Genomic DNA, 17,733 nt, shown 5'->3' with positions numbered 1-17,733 from the left:
GTCTCTTGTGAAGCCGCTATCAGGAAAAAGAATTGTTGGTTGCAAATGGGTCTTCAAGAAAAAGTATGGCATTACAGGGGTTGAAGATGCGAGGTATAAGGCACGATTAGTTGCAAAGGGCTATAGTCAGGTACAATGAGTTGATTTTAATGATATTTTCTCACATGTTGTTAAACATAGCTCTATTCGTGTCTTGCTTGCCTTCGTTGCCATGTATGATTTGGAATTAGAACAACTTGATGTTAAGACAGCTTTCTTAGATGGCGAACTTGAGAAACAAATATACATGCATCAACCCGAAGGATTTGAAATTGAAGGAAAAGAAGATCATGTTTGCTTGTTGAAGAAATTCTTGTACAGATTAAAGCAGTCTCCAAGACAATGGTATAAAAGGTTTGATTCTTTTATGTTGGGTCATGGTTATTCGAGGAGCATGTATGATAGTTGTGTTTACTTCCGGAAGTTAAATGATGGTTCATTTGTGTACCTATTATTATATGTTGATGACATACTCATTGCTGCTAAGGATTTAACAGAAATTCACAATTTTAAAAGTTAGCTGAAAAGTGAATTTGAGATGAAAGATTTGAGAGCAGCTAAGAAAATCCTTGGCATGGAGATCAAAAGAGATCGAAAAGCCAACAGGCTATTTCTGACCCAGAAGAAGTACTTGGAGAAAGTCTTGGAGAGGTTTGACATGAAAGATGCTAAACCAGTTAGTACCCCTCTTGCTGCTCATTTTAAGTTATCAGTTGCTCAGTCCCCACAGTCAGAGGAAGAAGAGAGGTACATGGCACAGGTTCCTTATTCCAGTGCAGTCGGCAGTATTATGTATGCAATAGTTTGTACACGTTCAGATATTTTACAAGCAGTGAGCGTGGTAAGCCGGTATATCACTTGCCCTGGTAAAGCACATTTGCATGTTGTGAAATGGATTCTCAGATACTTGCGAGGTACTTCAAACACATATTTGGAGTTTGGGAGAAATACTAATACTTTGGTTGGTTTTGTAGACTCAGATTATGCACGTGATCCTGACAAAAGAAGATCACTGACAGGCTATGTATTTTGCATCGGTGGTTGCGCTATTAGTTGGAAAGATACATTACAACATGTAGTAGCTTTATCTACTACCGAAGCAGAATATATGGCAGTGACCGAGGTGATCAAAGAAGCTTTATGGTTGAAGGGTCTATTTGCGGAACTCAGTTTACACCAAAGTGGTATTACCATTTTCTGTGATAGTCAAAGTGTCATTCACTTGACTAAAGATCAAATGTATCATGAGAGGACGAAGCACATTGATATAAAGTATCATTTCATCCGAAAAACCATTGCTGAAAGAAAAGTCTCTGTTCAGAAGATCAACACTAGAGACAATCCTGCTGACATGTTCACAAAACCTCTTCCAGTGTCCAAGTTCAAGGTTTGCCTGAACTTGATTGGCATTTATGAAGAATGATTTTGCCCATTGGGGTTTTTGCGGAGAAGGTGGAGCAAATTTACTATATATATGCCGAAATTAGGCCAAGGTGGAGATTTATAATATGGCCAAATTTTTATGACATTTGCCATTACATAATATCCATTATAACAAATTTGTGGATCATGACATTTGCTATGACATAATATCAATTATAAGGCCAAGGATTTCTTGCTATAAATAGAGGAGTTTCTTCTCATTTGAAAACAAACCAATTCAAGAGCTTTTCACTCTTTGTCTTTCTTTCTCCTCCTTTATTTCATTATAGAGTATTTTGTAAGAGAGTGAGTGTTGGGAAACACTTGTGTGAACCCTTTCTTTGGAGTGATCTTGTGAGGTTATTTTTTGGGGGTGTTTGGGATTAATTAGAGTATTTACTCTAATTTTTGTACTCTCTTTTGTACTCTTGTTGGTATAGTGAAATTGCTCCTCTCCGCTTGTGGACGTAGGTCACCTTGACCGAACCACGTTAAATTTGTGTCTTCTTTATATTCTTTAATTGCCGTTATTATCAACTTACATTATCTTTATTATTGTCATTATAACGTTGTTTAGCTAAATTTTGTACTAGCCGAGTTCCCGCTCCTAACAAACTTCAAACCAAAACGAGGACACTGAAAGAACTGAAAAATTTTATAAACATCATGGTACTAAATGAGACTAAAAGGGTGTTTGGATTGGCTTTAAGCTAGTTAAATCAGTTTTTAAGTTTTTAACTTTTAGTTTTTTTAGTATTTGTCAAAATCAAAAAGTGATTAAAATAAATTAAAAATTGCTTTAAACAAACCAAAAACAATAAGCTAGGCAAACTCAACTTGTTGATTTTTGGCTTAAAAGTCATTTCTGCTAAAAAGCACTTTTTAAAGCTAATCCAAACGGGCTCTAAGCATGACGACGATGAATGCAACTCGATCTCAAATTTACGAATCACTCCCTTAAGTTAACTTAGTTAAAATTTCTAACTACTAGTAATATTTTTCTTGAAATTAATTAGATCAAGTAATTTTTATATATATAATGATCGGACTACTTTAAATTCGCGTCAAAATACATTCAGTTAAAAAGTTAACGTTCTCTACTAGAGATTTTTCCATCGTCTTACTAGTGGCGGAGCCACACTCATTCAAGTGGTGTTGACACCCTTCTGCAAGAAAATTACACTATGTTGTGGTGCAATTTTTTTTAATGTATGTGTTGCGACCAAAAGCACACACAAGTATACGCAGCCGTCAAGTAATAAAGTTGAATTTTTTTATATTTTGATTTTCCAAAAATTTTGGCTTGGAAACGTTAACCTCTGATTATGGCACGTACCTCTAATTATAATTAGATCAAGTAAAGTTGAAGGTATAGACATAATAACACGAGCAAAACTCGTGATTTTCTCTACTCACGTTGGTTTGTCTCCCCTCTTCCCTACCTTCACTTGCACTGTACTCCTTATATCTAATATCACTTGCACTACTTTCCAGCCCCTCACTTCCCCTTTCCTCTCTCGTTCTCTCTCGCTCTCTCTCTCTCTTAAACTATACTCCCTTATTAGAGAGAGAAGTGCAGAGTCTGAGAGTGAAACTTACTTCCCATTTTCGCCTGTAATTTTCTGGTTATCTAAGCTTTACAATAAACAATATCCAGAAGAAGAAAAAAAAATGGATGTCTACGGAGTGTCAGCACCGGACTTGTTTCGTATTGATGATCTTCTCGATTTCTCTAATGACGAAATTTTCTCCATTAATAGCAACTCCTCCTCTACCACCGCCACCCCCGACTCTCAACACCACCATCATCAACCTCACTCCGACAACTCCTCCGCCGCCACCGCCAATTACTACGACGCTCTTCTTCCTAATTGCTCCGACGACTTCACCGACAACCTCTGCGTCCCCGTAAGAATTTTCAACTCGTTAAACACTTAAAATAAAGTAAATAAAAGTAAACTTTATTGAATTCAGCAATTTAAAGTGTTAACTAGAATAGCTTCTATTTACGAGTACTAATTAATTCGTTAACATGCTAGGATTCTCTCTTCTAAAACCTTTTGAACTGTTAGACAAAATATGAAATACTTTTATTTACTTCATTATGCGTTCAACAAGCTGCTTTTTTATTGCAGAGTGATGATGTAGCTGAGTTGGAATGGCTATCGAACTTCGTAGAAGACTCCTTCAGTAATTTTCCGACTAACTCCATCACCGGAACGATGAATCTCAGTTCCAATAGCACAGCGTCGTTTCACAGCAGGTCAAGGAGCAAACGTTCTCGTTCTACTTCAAGCTGGACATCTTCACTCCAAAACCCTAACACTACTATGAAGAATAAGGAGATTTCAGTACATACCAGAGAAAGGTCATCTTCAATGGACGATGATGTGCCACGGAGATGCACACACTGCGCTTCCGAGAAGACGCCGCAATGGAGAACTGGACCTCTAGGCCCAAAAACGCTCTGCAATGCTTGTGGAGTTAGGTTCAAATCGGGCCGGCTTGTACCGGAGTACCGGCCCGCAGCGAGCCCGACTTTTGTGTTAACACAGCATTCGAATTCTCACCGGAAAGTTATGGAGCTCCGGAGACAGAAGGAAATGGTCCATCAACAGCCGCCGCCGACGGAGGAGGGAATGTACGGAAATCACTTTCGAGTTTGCTAACGTCATCCGAAGAGAAGAAGACACGTGTCTCCACCACCTAGCTGACCGTGGACTCCCTCATTTGTTGTTTTATCATCATGCTAATTTTACAGTCTGGAACGTTCTTTTTTATTTATTTAGTTTTATTCCTGGGGATTTTCTTAAGAAAATAGTTCAGAATAATCTATTTTTTATTCTCTTCGTGTATTTTGGAATTTGAGGACTTCAATTTTGTATTGAAGTATGCAACTACCAAATGGGGTGGAGAGAGAGAATTATAGTAGAGTGTGTGATGGGTTGGGAGGTGTGCATTGCACGTGAGTGGATAGGCTTGCATATTTTACATTTACGTCATGTTGGATTTAACAGTAATCACATGGACACTGAGCATAATCAAACTTACGATTTTTTAAGTTAGCAGCAGATTCAATGCATTGCTGTATTAATAAACTAAGTACAAATTTAGTCGATATATATATACATACACATAGAGTTACTTTTAATATTCATTAACTACATATGAAAATATATATATTTACCATTAAGGAATGTAGCAAAATGGGTGAGAATTTCTTACCCTCGCCGAGTTTTGGGATTCAAACACTGAAATAAAGAAAATGTCCTAATATAGAGCTTTTTACCGTTAGTAAATCCTAGCAGTGGAAATCTAGATTAGTTGGATCATAAGAAATGCTTACTCATTAATGGGCACTAAGTATCGAGCCAGTGAGACCAAATACCAAATAATTATTGAAAAAACTAGTTAGTATATATAATTGGATTTGAATATAGGCAATATGATCACATTTACTAGGGGAGTGATGCAAGAAGGGAGCTGACTTTGCATGTGTATGGATAGGTGAGCTTGAGACTAGATATGCTTTGAATATTTTAATGAGTGCTCTTCTCATAGTCCCCACTATAGAGTTGCCCTTTTTATTTTCTGCTACTGCAGATACCGTGGCTCCCAATAAGGGAAGGGAACAAAGTGACACATTTACAGTCCTTTTTTTAGCGTTAAATTAAATCTAAAATGTTCTTTTCATTTTGTGCAAAATTTTGCGTTACTTTGGTGCAGGATTTTAGTCCCATCAAATATGCTCTGTTTTTAACCTTACAATTATATTTCATTCACAAGTTCAACCGCAGTTAATTAATAGATGGTCCTTTTCAAATAAATTGCGACAATTTATATTATTCTTTTAATTCCTTTTTGTTCCAATCAAGTCCATTTCATTCAGCAACTAAATCATTTTGACTTTAAGGGCAAATTAGAGATTTTCCAAATCTTGCCCTCAACAGTACCTAGGCGCCAAAATTAATCCCTGCTAGTTGGTATCACAGACGGATCTTTAACAGTACCTAAAATCAGTTTCAGAGAACACAATTACAAGTTTGCTTGATAGAATCTAACTTTATAGAGTAATATGAAGTTATCTAACCGCACAAACCGAAACCAAAAAGTGAGAAACCGAAACATATACCGAATTTATTTCAGTATGTTAGTATAACATTTTTAAAAACGAAAATACAGAAACCGAAATCTTTCAAAACCGTACCAAACTGACCGATGAACACCACCACCACCCCGCCAAATTTCTCCTCTAGGCTGCAGCAAAGTTTAGAGTTGACATAACCAAACTATAAACGACCAGAATTAGAGCTCCCCAAAATGCTCTTTCTTAAGTGAAAAGGAAAAGGGGACCAGGTGAAGGGAGAAACATAGAAACAGTATCTGGCACCTCACGTCCGGCATGTATTGGATCATACAAAAAAACAGTGCAGTTCAGTCAGACAGATATGCCATAATTGCTTATCTTCGTAACTTCCTTGGTGAGAACATTCCTTTCCTTTTTTGCCTCTGAAGCAAGGTTGGAAACCTGATAACAGAAAATGTCATCAAGTAAAAGATGCTATAATTGAACTATCGCCAAATACACCATAATTACACAACATTACCATAGCATGTTAATGCTTTGGACAATTTAACTGAAGGAGTGAATATTCAAATTGAAGACCTTGTTTTGGATTCTAAAAATGACACTTGAAAATACATCATTTGAATCTTAATCGTTCGAAAATCACAAATTTAATACATATTAGATTTTACTGCAATACACCGAATCTCATATCCACGTGGTTAACATTATCATCATAATCAGGAAGCCTTAACTGCCATTCATAAATCATGTGTTGCACATTAATGAATAAAATACACAAACACTAATTTTCTCACTACCGATTCATATTCTAAAGGGAATTTTCAAAAAGGAAAGCATTTCTTCGTCTCCTAATTGATCCCATCTGTCTCGCAAGAACCTTAAAAGATCAAAGAGCCATTTAGTGGCAATTTTTCGGAGGAAGTTTCTCTAATATTATTTTGGGAGAAGAGAAAGAAGTTCATACAGGAATGTGTTCCAAATAGTAGTAATATTTCTGAAGTTGCATACAGTTTTGTGAGAGGAAGGAGGAATTTCTTGTTCAATAATGTCTCAAACCACTTCTTCATCCAAAAGGTATTTCGAAAATTTTCTTGAGAAAACCTTTAGCCAAACTAACCTTTTCCATGTTTTTGTTCGATTGTTTCAGAGTTTCTCACATCCACATGTCTCCTATATTGACAATACAGGACTTAGTTAACAATGCCTGTGAAATATATTGCTTACCCTAATCTTCTTCTCACATCTGTTGATGTGGTTTAAATTCTCTAATATCAAAGTAATGAAGGGAAATTGTGGTTTGAGAATTACACTAAAATCTCTGAAATGCCATACAAAATACTACTCTTAGGGGTAGTTTGGTTGGAATAAGGGATAGCAATCCCGGGATAAAATGCAGGATTATTTTATCCCGCGTTTGGTTATGGGTATTAATTAGTTCCGGGAACCATTTTGTACTAAAATCGTGTGATTAGCTATCCCATATAGAGGTGGGATACCTAATCCAATAGGATATCCCAACCCATGGGATATCCAAACGACCCCTTAATATAGTTATGCCACATCCCAAACGTACCAAAGTATGCATTCCTGAACTTCTCTTTACTCTCGCTCAAAGAGACAAGACAAAAACAATAGCGACAAAGTGGTTAAAATGTGTTAAATTGGTGAAGCAGTAAAAAAACAAGTCAAACTAAAAGAGTACAGATACATTATGTTTGATTTCAGTTCTAAAATAAATCATTATTATATATTGCAGCGTGCTGTAATCAATAAGAGAATTAATATTATAGGGATCAGGCAGATGGTGATTATAATATAAAATAAGGGGAAAAACTGAAGTAGTGTTGGCTATTAAGGATGAAAAAATTAGATTCCTGGTTTCCTGGCTATTAAGGATGTCCCCTCCCAAAATTACATTTCATGGGAGTATGGTTTCCTAAGCAAAGTCATAAGAGAAAATAGTCAATCAACTGGCTCAATCAACCATGTTCTCCCATTTATACATTTTCTTGTAAGGCCAAGATCTCAAGTTCATAGTTCAAACCTACAAATATGTTTTCTTTTCTTACTTTTTCATCAATCAAATTTAAGGTATCTCTATCTATACTATATTAAAAGCACAAAGCCCTGTAGTGTTCACATTGGATAAAATAGTCATTTGATTATTTACCTAATACATTTAGTATCTTAAAATCATCTAAAATTTTGCATATTGAATCCTTCCTTATTTAAAATACTAGTACTATATAAGAAGTCCTAATATTTAGGATTTTTCAAGCAATTAAAATTATAACTAATAGAATCCTTTCCAAACTTGAACCGTAAAAAAGTAGCGTTTACATGGAAACTTTATGTCATTAATGTGGTGGTAAAACTAGAGCACCTTTTATGAGCTATATTTTAAAATCCAAGTTTATGTTACATTCAGTTAGATAATATGTATGATTGATTTTTTATTCGGTTGAGTATTTAAATGATTGGTTCATAGGCAAAATACTAGCACTTAGGTCCAAACTAGAATATATTGAACTTTCTGATAAGTCTATTCATTCATATAATATTTATTTTACAAATTGAAACTAGATAAAAAGGGACAAAATCAGATTTCTATAATTATAAAACTAAACAAAAAACATGATTAAGTTGGATTTGAAATAAAACACCACAAAAATTATATAGTGTTGGATTTAGTTTCAAAATTCTTTTGAATGGCAACACCTTGAAAGTTATGGATACCAATCTCAAACTACTTTAAGAAATAGTAACAAAACTAATGCAAACACACACATCTTGTTCGGAAATTTATTTAATATTTCAACTCAATCTTGTGCAATTAATCCTTTCCTTATTCTAATTAGGTAACATAATAATTTTATAAAGTAAAGTAATACCAAAAATGAAAAAATCCACAGAGAATAAATAAAAATGTAACAATTACTTGTTGTAGGTTTGAATTATTCTTTGTATAGAATTATAATCAATTAATTCTATATAATTTAATTATCTTTGTAGAAATAAAAAATAAAAGTGAGAAAAACTAAGTAGGAAGCGATAACTAAAGTCGATAGTGTCGATTGACACTTCTTAGATTTTTCTTATTCTTAATGACAGATATATAACCGCTCATAAAATAAAAACCAATTACTTCTATATAATTTAATTATCTTAGTAAAAATTAAAATAGAGAAAAGCTTTTTGTGAAAAATTATGTTTGATTGTGCGGGTATACTATTAGTATGTCATTACCCTTTAATCAAAGACTCATTCTATAAAATTTATGTACCAAAAGATAAACATTATAATAAACACTATAATTAGATATAATTATTTTAATATTCGCAATTATTAAACTCTTTAATCAACATCAAATTCTAAAAATACTTTCTACATGACACTTAACAATTGCATGTTAGGTATACAAAGTTTAATAATATTTATATAATTTTTTAAAGTTCTAAACTTCGTGATATGTGGTACAAGCGCAAAGCGCGTACCCTAAAACTAGTCAAATAAATAGTAGATGAGCCTATTCGATAGATTAAAAAGGAATGGTGTAGGGGACTTACTTGTGACCGGAATCGTGAAACTTCTCTTCGGGGAAGCTCCCTAAGAACATCTTTCAGGCCTGGAGAAAACATACATTAATTAGAGAAGCTCCTCATATAATAAATCACCAATTAAAAGAACTTCGATTTTGCTCAGCAATGGCTCGTCCATAGGACAAGAGTGGATTACTGAGACTTGAACATGGATAACCAGAGAGAGATTGATTGCAAACCTGCAGCTTGCCTTTCTATCTTATATGCTGACTGTATGACACTACGGATTTGTTTGCCTGCTTGCCTGTACGAAGCATTAAGATCGAGCAGAAAATCCAGCTTGTTCAGATAGACTAGTCATGAAGTATACACAACAATCCAGCCGGAAATGCAAACCTGAGTTTCGTCCTTCCTCGTATCATCTCTCCTTCAGCTTGAACTGCCCGATTCTGCAATCATAAGGTGCGAATAAGATCCACTTCACTTCTTGAACAGATTTGTCTAAAAAGTACAATAGTTATACTAAACTAATCAATAGGCAATCCAGTGTTATAAATAGCGCTCGCCTCAGCGCTAATAGCGTGAGGCGAGGCGAGGCGAGACAGTGTCGCCACAGAGCCTCTGTTGATTTGCGTTTCGAAATAGCGCTCGCCTCTGCCTGCGTGGCGAGAGGCGACAGTGTCGCGAGAAGCGACCATAGCGTCGCCTTTTGTTTTTTTAAAAAAAAAAAAAAAAAAAAGCAAAGACTCAACAAAAAGGGTCGTGATTAGGGCTTGACAACATATCTTCTTCAACTTGAACAAAACAACAGAGCTTCTTTGAGACTTTGACGTTCTGAACTCGCGAGTCATCGTCTTCTTCTTTCAGAAGCTTGAGGTTCCAGCCATTGAAAGTCCAGGTATGCTTCTTCTCCTTTCTTCTTTCTTCTTTTTTCTTTCTTCTTTCTTCTTCTTCTTCTTTCTATTTTTTTTCCTCTGTTTTTTGTCGAAAAGAACAGAAACAGAGGTCTGTTTTCTGCTCTATTTTTCGAGCAAAATACAGAGGTTTCTTCTTCTCCTTTCTTCTTTCTTCTTTTTTCTTTCTTCTTTCTTCTTTCTTCTTTCTCCTTTCTCCTTCTTCTTTCTATTTTTTTCCCTCTGTTTTTTGTCGAAAAGAACAGAAACAGAGTTCTGTTTTCTGCTCTATTTTTCGAGCAAAATACAGAGGTTTCTTCTTCTCTTAACAGAAAGAGAGGTCTGTTTTTGTGCTCTATTTTTTTTGGTTCTGTTTTGGCAAAATAACAGAGGTTTTGAAGCTCTGTTTTTGCAAAATTACAGAGGTTGTTTCGAAGCCCTGTTTTTGCAAAATAACAGAGGTTGCTTCTTCTCTTAACAAACTTTCTGTTTCTTTCAGGCCCCTTTTTTTTTTTTTCAATTATTGACTTATAGTCTCTTATAGAGTAGAATTAATTGCATATTGACTTGATAATTTTTTTTTCAATAAAACAGCGTTGAAATGTCATCCGATAGTAATAAACGAAATGATATAGCTTGGAATTATGCTATACAAGGCTCATCCAGATCCGCAATTAAATGTGTGTTTTGTGAAAAAACATATAATGGTGGGATAACTCGTCACAAGCAACATTTGATAGGTGGATTTAAAAATGTAGTACAATGTCCCCTTTGTCAGCCCGAGGTTAGGGAGGAAGTAAAAGCGTTTGTTGATAAGAAAAATGTGACAAGAACTCAAATGAATTTTGAAGCATCGGTGAATCTAATTGATGAAGATGATGAAATGGATGAAGATGGTGAAATGAGACCTCCCCCCCCAACCCCCCCAAAAAAAACTCATAAGATATCTTCAAATAGTTCTAGTGGGTCATCCACGACGGCACGTACAGTGACAAAAGGTCCTCTCAATCTTTATTTCTCGGCAAAACAACAAGAAAAGGGAAAAGGTGAAGAAGGTCTAGGTTTAGAAGCCAAGAAGATTTTGAGAGACCGCGCCGTAAGTGCCTTTGCAGCATGGATGTATGATGCAGGGCTTCCTTTCAACTGTGTTAACTACAAAACTTTTGATAAATTCATTAAAGCTGTAGGACAATATGGCCCAGGAATGAAGCCTCCTAGCTATCATGAAGTTAGAGTAACTCATCTTAAAAAAGAGGTGAAGAAGATAGACCAAATTATTGAGGAGCATAAAGTGGAATGGAACAAGTTTGGATGTTCCATTATAATGGATAAATGGACAGCACGGAATGGAAAAATGATCATAAATGTGTTGGTGAACTCTCCAAGAGGGAGTGTTTTTCTTGAATCTCACGATGCTAGCAACTCTTCTACGGATGGAAGCAAAATGTACAGCTTGTTTAGAAAGACTATTGATAAAATTGGAAAGGAAAATGTTGTACAAATTGTTACAGATAATGCTAGTGAGAATGTTAGTGCGGGTAGGATGATGGAAGCTATGTATCCACACATTTATTGGACTCCATGTGCTGCCCATTGTATCAACTTGATGTTTGGTGACATATTCAAGGAAAACCCATATGCTTCAGGTAACTTTAATATAGTTATTTATACTTATGTCCTATCCTATTAAGTATTAACTATAAAATTGTTATTGTTACTTTTACAGTTTTCACTAAGGCCGTCAGGGTATATTCTTACATCAGTCAGAGGCCGTTGTTGTTGAATTTGATGAGGAAATTCACAAATGAAAGAAATTTGGTGAGACCGGCCAAGACTAGATTTGCAACGGCTTTCTTAACTTTGCATAGTTTTTACTTGCAAAAGAAAAAATTGAGAAAGCTAGTTCTTTCAAATGAATGGAAAGATAATAGATATGCAAAGGAAGTTGCGGGAAAAGAAACTGCCAAAGTTCTTATTTCTCCATCATTCTGGAATGACGTCGTTCGGGCTCTTAAAGTTGGTGGTCCTTTGATTAAGGTACTTCGTATGGTGGATGGGGAGAGAAAACCACCAATGGGCTATCTTTATGAGGCTATGGATAGAGCCAAAGAGACTATTGCAGCGTCATTTGAGGGAGATGTTAGAAAATATGAGAAAGTTTTTGAGATAATTGATATCAGGTGGGAGAATCAACTCCATCGACCTTTGCATGCAGCAGGCCATCTTCTGAACCCGGGATTATTTTACAAGAACACTAGAGATGAAACTTTGGCTTCAGAGGTGTGGATTGGATACCATGCATGTCTTGAGAAGTTGGTCCCTAATTCAGCGACGATAGATCAAATAGGGGAGGAGTTTGGTAGGTACTCACAAGCAGAGGGCCTATTTGGTTTACAAGCGGTCATTAGAGCCAGAGACATAAGGTCGCCAGGTAACTAACTTTAATATAGATATCCTTATAACTTTAAATTAATTTATTTGATTTATACTTATTAACTTTTACAATATTTTTCTATAGTTGAATGGTGGAAGCAATTTGGACATCAAACTCCAAACTTGCAAAAGTTTGCCATCAAAGTACTAAGCCTAACTTGTAGTGCATCTGGATGCGAGAGAAATTGGAGCGTATTTGAGCATGTAAGAAGTAGATTTATTATATTAATATATTTTATATTGTATTATTATTAGTATCGATTAATTAATCTAAACAACTTATGCGCAGATTCACTCCAAGAAAAGGAATAGGCTTGAGCTATCGCGTCTCAATGATCTAGTGTATATTAAATACAATAGAACATTGAGGCGACGTTATGAAGCTCGCGATACCATTGATCCAATTTTGTTGGACAACATTGACGAGGCAAATGAATGGTTAACTGGAGCCCCCCAAAATCATGAAGATGAACAAGTGTATGAAGGAGATGATCTTGATTGGGGTACTGTTTCTATGGCGGTTGGAGTTGAGGAGAATATCTATGGTCTTAGAGGGAGTTCTTCAAGTTACAAGGGAAAAGGAGTAGCAAGTTCAAGCCGGTCCCTAATTGATGAAAACTCCGAGGATGAAGAAGATGATAGCCAATATAATGCTAACATTCATGAAGTTGTAGAATTTGAAAATCTTGAAGAAGAATAGACGTTGCTTGTTTTAGACTATTAGACTTTAGTTTATGAATCTACTATGAGTCTATGACTATCTATTGAGTCTTTAATTTTTGAATGATATATTTATTAATATATTATTGTTATTGAGTTTTTAGTTATATGTATATAATATTTTATGTTTTTGTATAAATTGTCGCTTCACATCAAAAAGGCGAGCGCTTCGCTGCGCGCCTCTCGCCTCAGTGAAGCGGGCCCTCGTCGCTACTTGTCGCCGCACGCTATCCAAAACACTGAGGCAATCAGTAACTTTTCCAGCTTGACGAACATTTGCATCGCAGTTAAAATGGATAATTCCAAACAAAAATAATAAGTTAAAGAATCATGACCTTAAAACCAGGGGAAAAGAAATGATCGTACCTCCAACTTCGCACTTTCAGCCTTCAGAAAGTCAATTGATTTCTGTAACTCTTTGACTTTTGCATCGGCCCTAGAAAGCAAGGCCTGCTCCCATTAATTAAAATGAGAAATCCATCATTAATGTCCAATAGTTTCTAACAAAATAACCTGCTACTGGTAATTTTCGAAAGAACCCAAGATAATCCAACCAAACAATATACCTAAGAACAATGATTTCCAGCATTACACAAGCCTTATCAAACATCTCACACTTGATATAAAAGGATAAGCAATTTGTCCTCTTTCATCACTGGTTCCTAAGCATATAATGCACCTAGATCCTAAATGTATATCAAATATACTCCTGTCAAATGGAAAACAACATTTAGGTAGTTACCTCTTCACTCACAAATAGCCGCATTGCACTGTAGTACAGAAAACGTCTTGGCCCTGGATGCAGTAAAGATCAGTCAGGCACACATAGAGATGAAGGACCACATAGTTGGCTCACACGTATGTGTCTTTACGTACAATCATGAAGGCTACATTACATTGCCCTCCCTTCTAGTTTTTCATAATAACTTTGATCTTTAACCTCCCTCTTAGTCTGCTAATAACATGTTTTTCCAGTAACTGCATTTACCTTGCCTCTGAATAGCTTCCACACAGAAGGCTAAGTATTAACAAGAAGATAGGTTGACAATATCTTGCCGATTTACCCGCACTAGAAAATGTGACAACTAAATAAAGGACAGACGACAGCAATGCAACACCATCTTTTGTCAAAGCTTTCCTTATTTTTTGACATGGTTAATGAATTTGTGACAATAAATAGCAATTATCAATAAAAGATTGGATACATCGACAACTTTGACACATCAAAGCACGAAGCTATAACAAAAGGGCAGACTTTCGTACCACAAAACCCGATGCTGCAGCATGTCATCGTAAACAGAGCAAGATGTCTCTCTAGTTTTAACAAAGTATAATGGAGGTTAATTAAATTATGCAAGTGATATGTTGTATGCCTGCCTATATTACTCAAGTAAGAAAAGTCCAATCCAAGCAAGCTGACAACAGACTACTGAAATTCTAGCTTGGCCAAAACTGTCCAATGAGCCAATTGCATTAGGAGTTGTCCAACAGTCAAATACCCTTTGAGTCCTTTATCACATGGGGCCCAAAGGCAGTAGGTATTAAACAGAGAACACTTTGACAACTCAAACTGCATATGCCCATCCCTGAAATATGATTCAGCACCTAAAGAATTGAATGGACTTACTTTTCAGACCCAGGACTCCAACACCAAGAACAGCTCCAGTAGTTGTTAGGGGGTGTGAAGCAGCAAGGAGAAGACCCTCTGCAGCATATTCTCCATTGATCAAAGCTAAGGCTATGAAGAGAAATTAAAACACAACACATCAATTGGACCAATGGTAACAACTAACCTCTGATCTTCCCAAAAACCAGGTCCTCATATACACTATATTCAGACTTTAGATCTTGCAAGGAATCCTGCAACCAAATGCCTCAAATTTAAGTTATTTTGCAATGAACAAAAGAATTACACATAACTATTACTTAAAAAGAAACCATCTTATTTGATGATAGAACAATCAAGGGGTTCTCCTAAAAGGAATAGGTCTCAGAAAAACAGAACAGGGTTGCATCATAAGCCATTTGCTCCAATTTATGTAATACAGGCCAAGCGGTGGGAAAAGATCTGAAAGAGGGGAAACAAAAGCAAAGATGATATGAATAATATAATCTTCTCATAAAGTGCAGCATCCCGTCCGACATTCAAAGCAGATGCGGCTTAATTCCTTCCAAGATCCAAAAGACCATAGAGAGCATAATAGAAGTCACAACACCTTAACAAACTCAATAATTAGTAAAAAATGCAAATATGTATTTTCAGTTTAGTTTCCTGGATAAACCCATTATTTTTCCTTAAACGAAATTTTTATTAGTAAATCCAAGTCAGTGCCAAAAGTAACTCCAAGCTGTTTATATGACTTGACCTAGTCATCCAAAATTATCTATCAAGTTGCCACTATCTACACAGTAACAAAACACATTTTTCTCTCTTTACACCTAAAATGTAAGTAAAATAAAAAGAATATTTGTAGCGATTTCTACATCACTCACACTATTTTAAACAATCTTCTATTTCTTTGATTACATATGCACCAAAGGGGACATAGTGGTGATGGTAAGATTTGCTAGTTTAATTCATCGGGTCTTAATTCATTCAACAATAGATGCACTTCTATTGCTGTCCAATATTCTTGAAATTAGATCAACGTAAGGATGTTATGTTAAGGTGTACAAATGTTTTCCTTGTGGAACATAATTTCCAGTTTTTGTTACTTTGAATTGTGAAAGAAATTTTCTCCAACAAAACATTTCCACCAAAAAGGAGCAAATGCTCACTTTTTCGGATAAGCAAATGACTTCGCACTCTTACTGACATAAGTCATTTTCCTTTACAAATATCATACATCTTATCCATATCACTTGCTTCAAATAAAACTTAGAGATTGTTGTAGTGAGAGGAGATACAGGAGATCTCAGGTTCAAATCGAAGAGGTGGCAATAAAACACTAGGTAATTTCTTCTCATTCGTTGAAGCCTTGGTGGGAGTTACCCGATACCTATATTGGTGGGAGGTAGTAGGTATCTAGTGGAATTAGTCGAGGTGCGCAAAAGTGTTTTTACAACAACAAAAAAAAAAAAAAAAAAAAAAATTAGAGATTGTTGTCAGCATCAAATACTATCCTACCTTGTACAATTATCATATATCACCAACTTTTATATTCGATCAAACCATGGAAAACTTCCCAAGGTAAAACATTTTTCACGGAAAACATCAAGCATTCAAACTGGATTATGCAGCAACGAAAGGAATTGTGCTTGTAATTGAGTCGATATGGAACTATGGGATCAAACAGCTAATTTAGAAGCAACGACACAAACAAACACTTGCATTAGGAAGTCGTGTAATTTATAATGCAACGCGGGTGAGGCATAAATCAAACATCTAGAGCGATATCAAATGGAGCTTACAAGTGTTTGATTGAAGTGTGCAGAGGAGGTAGTTAAAATACGATCGAGACGAGATTTCGTCACAACGATTGCATTCTCTAAGGTGCTTTCTACTGTCTTCTGTGCAAGCTGCGCCTGTTGCACTGCGTTGTCGATCCATGGGACGAACTCTCCCAGTCCCTGTCCCACGGTATGTGACTTTTCTTCATGCTTAACTCTATCTGCTGGTAACGACGTCGACGGCGAGTCTGCATTTGCTTCAGATGATTCGGCGATTGCCACCATTGATTTGTCGAGCGATTTAGCGTTTCGTGAAAATTGGGACTTTTGGAGCGAAGGCAAGAGACCCGAAATTTTTGCAAGGATCCAGCTTGGTTATTCCACGAGGAAAGTAAATTGCCAGATTGATCCCCCTAATTTCACTTTGGCTGAAATTTGTCCTCATTAAACCTATTGTTCTTATTCGGTCCCTAATATTTCACCCTTTTTGTCTTTTTCTGTAATGAATTTTCCATCTTTGGTTTAAGGAGTCCTCTGTTCTATTGCCTGCAAATCATAAGATGAAACTAGTGTTACATGGTTCTTACTGCCATATGTTGACAAATACATTGACTTTGCCCACCGCGCCAATAAGAATTTGTTCCGATCAAACTGCATTTACACAATTTCTAACATGATTTAATGTCCTATATTTCTTGTTGAGGAAGGCGTGAGAGGGTGAGATTCTAGTCTGCTAACTTGTTTGATATTTTCAAATAATCATTAAAAGTTTTTCTTCTTATATGCAGGATTTTGGTGCATTATGTCATATTAGATGTCAAAACAAACTTCTTATGCTTATTCTTTTTAATTCCTTAATCTTTAAAGAGGATGCCTGAGGAATGGGGGTGGAGTACGATGATCTCGTTGTATAAGAACAAATGTGATATCTAAAATTGTAACAACTATAGTGGTATCAAGTTGTTTAGTCATACTATGAGAGTTTGGGAGAGGGTGGTGAAAGCGAGGGTTAGGAGGACTGTGTCTATTTTCGAGAATCAGTCCGGTTTCATGTCGGGACGTTCGATTACGGGAGCCATCCATCTTGTTAGGAGGTTGGTGGAACAGTACAGGGATATGAAAAAAGATTTGCATGTGGTATTTATTGACCTAGAGAAAGCGTACAACAAGGTTCCTAGGGAGCTCCTTTGGAGATACTTGGAGGCCA

General features: G+C 36.0%; 3 protein-coding genes across 3 annotated transcripts; 2 read left to right on the top strand and 1 right to left on the bottom strand.

Moving 5' to 3' along the window:
* Positions 1-2,958: 2,958 nt before the first annotated feature.
* Positions 2,959-4,316, top strand: LOC107763982 (GATA transcription factor 4-like). Its single transcript, NM_001324820.2, is given in 2 exon segments — positions 2,959-3,369; positions 3,597-4,316. Coding segments are annotated over 2 exon segments (771 nt in total). The 5' UTR covers positions 2,959-3,132; the 3' UTR covers positions 4,131-4,316.
* Positions 4,317-5,573: 1,257 nt separating this feature from the next.
* LOC107802596 (RGS1-HXK1-interacting protein 1) lies at positions 5,574-16,929 on the bottom strand. Its single transcript, XM_075238771.1, has 9 exons — positions 16,548-16,929; positions 14,930-14,996; positions 14,764-14,841; positions 13,879-13,931; positions 13,503-13,586; positions 9,487-9,539; positions 9,330-9,394; positions 9,118-9,176; positions 5,574-5,989 (listed from the first exon to the last, which is right to left on the bottom strand). Exons 1-9 carry the CDS (start codon positions 16,809-16,811, stop codon positions 5,900-5,902), a joined length of 813 nt encoding a protein of 270 aa, XP_075094872.1. The 5' UTR covers positions 16,812-16,929; the 3' UTR covers positions 5,574-5,899.
* On the top strand, positions 10,585-13,192 carry LOC107797625 (uncharacterized). The gene is made up of 4 exons (XM_075238565.1): positions 10,585-11,629; positions 11,710-12,414; positions 12,502-12,620; positions 12,706-13,192. Exons 1-4 carry the CDS (start codon positions 10,585-10,587, stop codon positions 13,114-13,116), a joined length of 2,280 nt encoding a protein of 759 aa, XP_075094666.1. The 3' UTR covers positions 13,117-13,192.
* Positions 16,930-17,733: the final 804 nt, after the last annotated feature.

Source organism: Nicotiana tabacum, chromosome 19 (genome assembly GCF_000715075.1).
Source record: "Nicotiana tabacum cultivar K326 chromosome 19, ASM71507v2, whole genome shotgun sequence".
Lineage (NCBI taxonomy): Eukaryota > Viridiplantae > Streptophyta > Magnoliopsida > Solanales > Solanaceae > Nicotiana > Nicotiana tabacum.
The sequence above is the reverse complement of the archived record's forward strand: the minus strand, read 5'-3'. Positions and strand labels throughout refer to the sequence as shown.